General features: G+C 37.7%; 1 protein-coding gene across 3 annotated transcripts in view; it reads left to right on the forward strand.

Moving 5' to 3' along the window:
• WASL (WASP like actin nucleation promoting factor) overlaps nt 1-5608 on the forward strand; it is a 63743-nt gene extending 58135 nt beyond the window's left edge. For all 3 annotated transcript variants that reach the window (XM_019750059.2, XM_019750058.2, XM_019750060.2), the window contains one exon: nt 3012-5608. In XM_019750059.2, the coding sequence (XP_019605618.1) occupies nt 3012-3073 (62 nt within the window). In that variant the 3' untranslated portion in view covers nt 3074-5608. The remainder of the gene's footprint in view (nt 1-3011) is intronic.
• Nucleotides 5609-10439: the final 4831 nt, after the last annotated feature.

The following is a 10439-nucleotide window of genomic DNA, read 5'->3' on the forward strand; positions in this document are numbered from 1 at the left end:
AGATACAGGTATTGAGTAGGCATTTGGTTATGGGTCTGGAATTCAGGGGAGAGGCCTGGACTGTTAATATACATTTGATTGTTATTAAGATGTACTTGGTATTTAAAGTTATAGAGCTGAATGATATCAGCAAAGAAGTGGATGTAAATAGAAAAGATCTGATGAGATCTGAGGGCTGGAGAATGTGGTATCCTAGAAGCAAAATGAAGACATTTTTGAATGAGGATCAGGGTGGTCTTCTGGGTCAAATGTGTCCGATAGGTCGAGACAACCAGGGAATATGTGTTACTAAGCTTTAGCTTTAGCGACGGTAGGTCGTCGGTGACCTGGAAAGAGCAGGGTCAGTGGGTTCATGAGAGGATAGGAGGGTAGAACGGGTTTGGAGACTGCCTGCTCTGTTTCTTTTGTGGCTTCCTGTTGATGAGGTTCCTCCTGTCACTGGAATTGTAACTGGTAGCTTACCAGTATGTCAGTGGTGTTTTTACAGCCTTTCTTTAAAGATAGCCTTTGTTTTCCTAGACTTTTTGCTTCTCTGAATGTTTATGCAGAAAGCATTCATCTGCTAGTTTACATTCTTCTAAATGAGCAGACAACTAAACTTTTCTCTTGAAAATGTGATATTCTGACCTGTTTGGTGCTAAAAATTTAGCTGAACTGTTCTTTTAAGACATAGCAATGGATGTGGACATTACTATAGAAAATATGATTATCGTATTCAGTTTATCCACACCCGGCTCAGGACACGTTGAGGGCGGGAAAAGTTGCTTATCCATTGACGTATCACCAATAAACACAGTGGCTGGCACAAAGAAGAGAATATTATTGAACTGTTGAATCATGTGGCAGAAGCTTGAGATGGCAAGAGAATTAACTAAGTCTGTTGAGAGTAAATGCAATTTATTAATCACCACTAAGTTCAGGCTGAATAGGAAAAGAAAAAGGTAACTTCAGATGGAAAATTCACACGCTCAGGGAGATTCTTGATAGCTGCTAATGTCAACAAGATAAATAAAAGTTCCTCCTGCTCAGAGGAGGAGAATGTAAGGTTACTGTGAAATATGTGATAATGAGACAGCATTCTGTTATGAAGCCTATGGGTTCTGCTAAATAGCATCCTATAGTAAGTTTTTTTACAGTTTTAATTAGCATTGCATAATAGCCATGCTGATATAATGAATGTATAAGGTGGTTTTTACTTATTTTTGGACCCATTTCTTTTAACTATTTTTGTTCCTGTGATAGTCCGTGATGATAGAATTACTAGCTCTTCCTCCTCCTCATAAACGCTTGTCTGCGTCGTCCTCTAAGGACGCTCCGCATTGGGCGTGCTGGGTGCTTTTCTCCAGGTGGATTCTGTGAAGCAGGTCAAGCACAAGCGTTTGGTAGCAAATTGTTTCTCTTACTAGAAAAATAAACAGGTTAGCATGAAGTTGATTAAAGTCCTTTCCAAATTCCGTAACAATTTAGAGCTAACCATCAGACTTAATTAAATTTTAAAAATAATAGTAATAACAATAATAAATTATTAGGTCAGGGCAAAGGGAAGATATTTTTGCTCCTTTTGGCTTCTGTTAATTTCCAAGTTCTAATACTAGAGTTCAAGTATTTATTTGTAGATTCCTTCCACCAATCTGTTCTACAGGAGGAAAAAGATTGTTTTGTCTTCTGTACCTCTGGCCCACAGATATGTCTCATATTCAGTCCCTGCTGGCTCTCTACTAACGCATTATCAAGTGCTTTACAAACTTGGCCTTCATGGTCTTATGCGGTATATAGTTGTTAACAGGTGAGTAATTATGGAAAGTTGGTATAATGTAGAAGAATGCTCATAGAATTTGGTGATATCAGTCAACAAGTGTTTATAGAGCAGCTTCTGGGAATCACTGTTCTGATGCTTAGGAGTCAGTGATAAATAAAGACCGGCAAAGCCCCTGCTGTCGTGGAACTTCTAGTGTGAAGACAAATTTGTAAACAAAATAGAATTTCAGGTAGGAGTGTGTGTTGTGAGGAAAAGAAAATGAGAAGGTTACAGATATTGGGGGAGGGTTGTAGTTTACATAGGATGGTCAGGAAAGGTACCTCTGCAGAAGTGGTTTTTGAGTGAAGCTAAATGATGAGAAGACTCATCGAGACAGGAGGAAGAGCTACAGCAAAAGCTCTAAAACAAGAATCAACTTGGCATGTGTAAGGGACAGAAAGAAGGCCATGCATCTAGAAACAGTGAATTGAAGGAAAGGGCATTATGAGAAAAGTTTGGTGAGGGGCAGACAATAACTGGGCAGATCATGTAAGGTCTTGTAGAGTGAGGTAACACATCAGATGTTATCCAAGTAACAATGGCCAGCCCCTGGAAGGCTTCCACAAGGACAGAAACATGAGATTTTTAAACTTAGAATTTAAATACCACTCTTACTTGCTGTAAGGCAAATGGCCTGTAGAATTGCAATAATCCAAGCAAGATACGATGGTGATGTGGAAGTGGTGAAAAGAAGTAAACTTGATGGATTGGATGTGGGTGGATGGTGAAAACAGAGGAATCAACAGTAATTTCTAGGTTTTTGGCCTAAACGCCTGAGAGAATGGTAAGTGTCAGAGGACAGACTAGGGCGGTGAGGGAGAAGCAGGTTGAAGGAGGAGATAAAGCTTTAGAAGTTTTGAGTTTGAGAATCTGTGTGATGAATAGAAGAAGACACTGAACTTGCTCTATGTGAGTCTAAAATTTTGCGAGGCCAACCTGAATGTGATTTTACACACACAAACACAGGATGAAATTTGTGACATAGATACTAAGGAATAGAATTCACGTCTTACGACTCCTTCTTGTTCTAATCGGAAACCCATCATCAGACTCTTTAGATGTATTTTATTAGATCCATTTTGAACTGTCTTAATAACTGTATTCCTCCAGGTATCAAATGGTTTGTGTTTCAGAAGTTGAATAATCAGAGAAATCACCCAAGAATTATGTAATATTTTATTTACACATAGGTTTTGTCTTGATTTTCTTCTAGATGAGGATGAGGATGAAGATGATGAAGAAGATTTTGAGGACGACGACGAATGGGAAGATTGATCTATATATTATATATATATTTTTAAGGTGAAGTACTAAACACTACTTTCTGTCTATGGATTCTGTAAAATTATCATGTAAATGTTCTACCAATTTGCTGTATATTTTTGTTGCCTTTTTTGCTTTTTTTTTTATTAATCTGTGCAATACCTCATTTACTCTGTAAAGGTTTGTCATAATACCCTACAAAGCTACTCCCTGTTGTTGTGTGCAAGTTTACACCAGGATGCTCACTGAATTTGTGAATAGTTTTCATTCCATCAACAAGGGAGTTTAAATATAATATGTGAGACTGACAAAAACCTTAATGTAATTTAGTTATAATGCCAGAAGGAAGACACTATTTTCATACCCTACTTTTTCTGTACCTAAATTTTCTTATTAAGATCTAGTATAGCGCTACATTCTTTTTTACGTGATGCAAACCTTAGTTTAGTTAGCCCCTTCGTTTTGGACACAATGCTATGTGAATGTTGAAGCTGATACATTGCACAGTTCTCTAGACATCCCTACACTGATGCAGTTTCTCAGATGTTAGCAATATGGTCTGCAGAAATCACTACAGAGATGCTAGTCGTGGAAATGGTGACACACCTCTGACAGCGGCATTGGCTATTGCTGTGTAGCAGTGGCGTTTGGAGGCTGGATTCATAGGAGCCCTTACATACCTGTACTTGACTGAAGTTACTTTTCTGTGATAGCAAATGTGGCAGGCTCTTTTTGGCAAAAATTTAAGAAATATTTTTTAAATGGTATTATTCTGAAACAAATGTTACTTAAAGTGTTCGAGTTGGGGCAGCGGTCTTGGGGATAATTTTCTTCTATATGAATGAGACTATACATTATGATTACTTCAATATTTGTTTAAGTATGCTATAGAAAATCAGAACATTATAAAAATAAGAAATTAAGTGTTTTTATTTTGCAATTCATATGGATCAAGGTATTCAAAAATAACAACCGTAAAAATCTAATCTAGTTGGCAAAGCTATTCACTGTAATGCTGAACCTACTATGCTATTTTTTTTTTTATAGTTTCTCAAGGTTTTTGTCAAATGTCAGGTGAAGGGTTATATTTGGAACACGTAACTCAATGATAGATTAAAAAAAACAAAACTTTACAACCTGCACATTTGTTATGTATACTAAATGATATGTTAAAAATAGGGTTTCCTTGCCTCTCTACAATACACTAATCTGCCTAAAGGTGGTTTTCATATTTATAGTGCTAGTTATCATACCTACCTACTTTAAAGTTTAGGTAGAAAAATGATCTGATTTAAGTACAGACACATTTTTTCTCACATTGAGTCATATGCAGAATGTAGTTCCAAATGTATTTCATTACTGTAGTCACAATAGCCCACTAAAAATTAAGCTCTATAGAATTATACCGACCAAAATCTAGTATTGGCATGATCTTGACAGGCTGGACCTGCGAGATGTGGCTTGAATTTTCACCAATTATCACATAATCTCTCGTGATCATGCATCTCGTTCTCATAAGAAATAATTTAAAAGGTTTTGTTGCTGAAAGCAGTAAGTGGTGCAGTAAAACAGTTAAGTTATTCAAAGAATGTTCCGTCTTTGCAAGAGTAATTTAAGCATATGGGAAAGATTCTAGACTTTTTTGTTTTTTTGCAAAAACAGTGCCCTCTGCTGCTGGAAACCTTTTCCTGCTTACTATGGTTTTTGTTGTGGCTTGAGCTTAGTGAGTCTGCTGTGGATGAGGCTGCACAGCTACCAACCAATAAAATGAGGAATTTGTGCAAGTGGTAAATAGAGCAGTATAATTACTATAAGTGATATTAAACATTTTCCTTTTTTTTTCTTTTTGACATTATAAAAAGCATTTAAATATCCTAGAAATGTCTTTAAGGTAATGCCAATTTAAGATCTTTCTTAACTTTTGGCCAAGGAATTCAGGGTTTTCCAGCTGACTTTGGTCTGATAAGTATTTATCAGGAACTACTCTAAGCAGAGGATATTAATTCTTTGACTTGGAAACACAATTTTGAACTTGTAAGATGGGTGTAAAATTTGCCAAAGGTAATTGAGTTTATTCTTAAAGATATAAAGACTTTTTGTTGTTGTTGCACAAAGTCTGAATTACTATTGGTTGAAACACAGCCGCTGTGGCGTTCTGTCCGGGCACGGTACCTGAATCACGTTCAACGTGAAGGCTGCATGCTTCAGTCCTCCACCACGTTGCACTGTGGGCAGCTCTGTACCTGCAGTGGCACTGCCAGGCAGCCTCCACTGTGTGCTCCAGCTAAATGATTGTCTGACAGCCCTCACATTTAACAACCTAGCATGAGGCTTTTTATATCTAAATGCTATGTGATAGACAATTTCAGCTAGCCACATACTGTATGTATGAGATTCATAAAGACGTTCAATCATTCGTTTCCATTTATCAACTGAAATTTTGTTTAGTATGTGAATTTTTTTTGAAATGTATAGTGGATAGGATGTTGCACTGGTGGCAATTCATCATGGAGCATAATAAAATTAATTTGACCCAAATATATAAAATAGTGTGTTATTCATTGTTAAGATTAAAATGGATGAGAAATCTCTTCAACTGTGTAGTAAAGTTACACAGTGGTGAATAATAATGGTTGGAGTTTTCAGCACACCGACAGCCCGGGAGTTAGTGTGCCGTTAAATAAACATGGTGAACAGAAGAATGTCACACCCTGCTCTGCTGGGAAACACGACAGCTGCTCAGCTGCTCCCTGGAGGCCTCTGCTGTGGTTCAGAGCATTCCCAGCGCAAGGTCAAACCGAAACCCTTTCATGGAGCAGAAATAATGAAGTTTCCTAATTCAGAATGATGCTGGCGTTTACCCGTGTAGTTTTCAGTAAAAGCCAGTTATAACAGTTCATGTGGGACTGAAATAGCTCTTCATCAACGGTACTAAAGATGGCATTTACTTTAAACAGGAAACTCAGTTTTTGATAAAATAGAATTTTTTGTTCTGCTGACCCTGGGTGGCACAAGTGGGTGTCTGACAATTAAACTAAGTTATGGAATCCAGTGTGTAGGATGCTACAGAATGCCTTCTTAGAGCTTTAGCCCAATTTAATGAACATTTCAAGAGTAATATGTTCTATTAAAAAATTGTTTCTATTGTACAAATATGAACACTTAAGAATGTATTAACTAAACTTGACCAAAAAATTTTAAAAAGTGCCTCAGTATTTCTTTTGTCACATTTTATTTATCTAATCAACAGAGAGATTCCTGAAATAACTTACTCTTTTTTTAGGAGCGGAGTCCTTAAAGGACGACTATAGAGATAAAGACTGTTTATAGTACAGTAGGGAACACTTCATGCAAAAGTTGAGAAATTTTGCTTTGCACGCTTTTTTTGACATTGTCACCTCTTACCTCCAAAAGACAGCATTTGCTTGTAATCTCTTGGTCGTTTATTCATGGTTGGTTTTTTTTAACTGCTTTTCATGAAACCACTGAGAAAACGTGTAGTAAATTAGTTGCTGTGAATATGATGGGAAAAATACCTTGCAGCTCATGCTAAGTCTGCCTTTACTTCTGTCTGATAATATGGTATCATTCATTGCCGTGAGGGAGCCCGTTGGAAATTTTGGCTTTATAACAAAACATATCTAAATGAATCAGCCATAGATCTTTTTTCTGTAAATATACATCAGTGGCCATACTAACTATACAGTATTTAATTGCACAGGAATCCGTTGTAAATGTAAACTGGCCATGTGCTCTACCAATAAGATTGACAAATCAAGATAGGAATAGCACACAACTATTTTGAGTAAAATAGATAGTAGCTTACAGGTGGTTTTTAGTTTAGTCAGATATTTTTGTATTAGGGAATTTCTAGTAAACCTGAAGTGGTCCCTTCATTTTTAACTACAAAATTTTCTTACCCTTACTTTTTTTAAACTTTCTATATAAGAGTAAGTTCAGTTCTAATAATATCAAATTGCATTATGACATTTGAAGTTCCAAGTGTCATATTGACACTATTTCCTGTCTTGAATTGATTGGCATGTCTTAACCCAAATTCAGTTTTATCTCAGTTATTTCTCGATGTGTGAGGATTTTCATCAAGGCCTAAGTATAAACATTTTTTTAAGCACCAGTATCACCATATTTAAACAACTCTTTATTAAGAGTAAATATGTGATGGGCATGAAATATAACGGTAGGGGTAAGCTAGGTCCCCTACTCCCTTAAATCTGAAATACTTATTTAACAACTGAAAGACAGTTGGAGATCAAGTTACATTAAGCCCTCATTTTCCAGATGAGGTTACCCACATTCAGAGTGGTTGAGGGGCTTGCCTGTCAGTTAGCAGGAGCTAATACTGGAAGCCAGATCTGACTTCTAGTTCAGGTACTCTTTTTTTCCTGCACCATAGTATTGTTTTATCCTTGCTTTTTCTCTTTTCCTTGTTGTTTTCTATTTTTCTTGAATTATGGATAAATTGCAGATTTACTTTATTTCTGGAAGATTTGTGGCTATAAGTTTCTCCCTTCCTCACATGTCACCTGGGTGTAGATAGAAGCCACCAGCACCCTGTTTCTGACTCTGCCCGGGAAAGCTGGCTGGCTTGGGGAGCCAGCCTCTGACTCTGAGGCATGTGATCATATTTTGGCTCAGTGATGGCGGTCACACATGGTCCAAGCATTTGGTCATCACCAGACAGTCCTGTCATTTAGTAGTATGTTGAAATGAAAGTGAACTTTTCATTCTACTTCCCAATTATTGTTGTTCCTTATGGATGTTTTTTAATGGGCCTTTATTTAAACATAAGTGTTTTGTAAACTCACAATAAATTTGCCTGACAGAACATTAGCTTGAGAATGCATTCATCTTTCTGTGTAATTTTCAGTCAGCAGCTGCACTGTCAGTTTAAAGACCGGGAGTTCTTCCAAGGAGCTGGAGGACGAATGGAACACTTGAAATCCAGCTTCCTGGTTTTCTCAGTAGGAAGAGGGGGAATTCTAATTTGATGGCCGGTACTTTACCTTTATTGGAAAAAAGGGAACTGAAACATAGCTAGTGTTTGTGGTGTTGAAAAGAAACAAATTAAGTGAAAAGAAAAGGCATTATATCCAGTTAACAATAGGGAAATACGAAGCTGCTCAGAATGTCTCAATCGTGTAGTTGCCTACAAGGCAACTAATTAGCTCCTTAAATCAGCTTCTGAACCTGGAAAGAAACCACCTTCTCTCTCGCCCTTTCTCTTTCAGGATGGGAGTCTAAGCAGGCAAGAATAGGAAGAATTTATGTACAAGCAGATTTTTAAGATTGGTGATTGGGAGAACACTCAGCAAGTAAAATTAAGTGTATTAGAACCTCCATTTTGAAGGATGGAAACTAGTTAGGAAGAAGCTCGTGAAAGAGTGTGTTTGTTTTCTGTTTATTGAGCAAGGATGTAAATGTAAAAGGACCCACTTTTTCTTGGTTGTGTACTCAGCTACAGCTCAGTTTATACCAGTTCATTCAAGTGGAAAATTCAAAAAATGGTTTTCTTTTTTTAAAGATTTTTTTGAACTTTGCTATGGATATTTGCTGAAGGTTGTGATGTAGTTAACATTAATAGTTAAGTAATTATGAGTAAATCTAGTAAGTATAGTCCGAGAGTTAACAACCACTCTCCAAGCCACCTGTAAATGGAGCATCTTATGATTCAGTGTAAGTGGCTTTCCATGGACAGCATGGCTGGATACCTGGATGCTATAGAACGTGTTTATAAGGACAAGTTCAAGTAGATTCTGAGTCAGATGATTGCCTTAGATCTGCACCAGTGCCCAAAACTTTTACAGCCAACTTCCCTAGCTTAGCCTGATGGTTTAGACCAGGTAGACTATATGCAAAGAGAAATTCTAGGTACCACCTGAGCACTTTCAGCATCCCTTTTACTTTCCACTTTCATCACTTTCTTATGCAGAATCCAAACAGGAGAAAAACTGGAGTCACCATATTTTTTCCACACATTTATTCATTTCCCAACTATCTAAACATGAAATCAAATATCATCCCAGTGGCCTGCTTAGGAGAAGAGGAGTGGGGAGAAACAGATACTGTGAATTTGAGTTCAGTCAGTGTTGATTCTGTAGAACGAATCATTATGTTCAGTTGAACTCCAGTGGGCTTTGGTAGGTTGTTGAAAAGGGGTAATTTGTAGGGGGAAATGTGGTTGTATTCTTTTCATTGCGTGGCTGGTTAACACTTACATGTAACATTATCTTCATACCTTGGGCTTGATTTGTGATACATGATGTTAGAATTGCAGTAATGACCCCCACACACGAACTGCTTTGATACTAAAATTTGGAAAGACCTTTCAGCATGTGAAGGCATTGCTGTATCTTTGTGTTGATAAGATTTTCCACAAAATTGAAGCGAGGGATGAGTATTGTAAAAACTAAGGGAATTTTTTTTGTTTTGACAGTTTGGTGCAAGAAGCTTTCAAATACACAATTTCTTTTCAATATTAAATACAGTTTCTTGTTTTATGGTTCCTGCCGTCTCCTCCTGCTTCCCTCCCCATCACCAAAATTCACAGTTATTGTCAGGTAATGAAGAGGATGGGGTATCAAATGCACAGAAGAGGATTTGCTTTTGCACATTTGGGTTCTTGAAGCTTTTGCGTTGATACTGGGGTACGGGAAGTCCAGTGAACATTCCGTGGACTTCTTGTAAGAATGACAGCAAGAACACCTTCAAATATTGGTCCTGCTTTGTAATGGCAACACATTTACCAGCGCTACGTGAACACTTTCCCCAGAGGGCACCGTCAACAGCTGCCCACTGAGTTCGGAATTCCCAGTGTAGACCACTCTCTGGTGTCCTCAGGGGGCATCTCTGGACGCTGTCTCCTTTCTGCAGAAGGTACTGTAATGTGGGCACTGCCCTACTTTCAGACCAGACTACTGTTTGATGACAATGATGAGCCCATTTAAAGGGGCTTCTCAAAATCCACAGCCATGCTTCTTCCACTCCCAGACCCTTTATCATGGAGATGTTTTTCCTTTTGAGAAAAATCATGATTAAGGATCCATCATAGCACTAACCAGTATTTATTGGAACACTTACTAAGGGCTGGGCACGCACGGAGTGTTGTTTCACACATGATGTAGTTATCCCAATTTTTCAGCCAAGGCAAATGGAACTTAGGTTAAACAATTTGCACAAAGTGAAATAGCTAGTAAATGGCAGAGCTGAGCCTCAGACTTGGGTCTGAAGACAAAGGACGTACCCTTAACCACTGTAGCTCCCTGTCTGCCAGGTACATTGAGACACCAGTGATGGTCTGCATTAAAAATAAAAATAATTACTCCAATATCTTTTCTTCAAATGTGGAAGGCTTGGGATT

The sequence above is a fragment of the Rhinolophus sinicus genome, linkage group LG11, assembly GCF_036562045.2.
Source record: "Rhinolophus sinicus isolate RSC01 linkage group LG11, ASM3656204v1, whole genome shotgun sequence".
In the NCBI taxonomy this organism is placed as follows: Eukaryota; Metazoa; Chordata; class Mammalia; order Chiroptera; family Rhinolophidae; genus Rhinolophus; species Rhinolophus sinicus.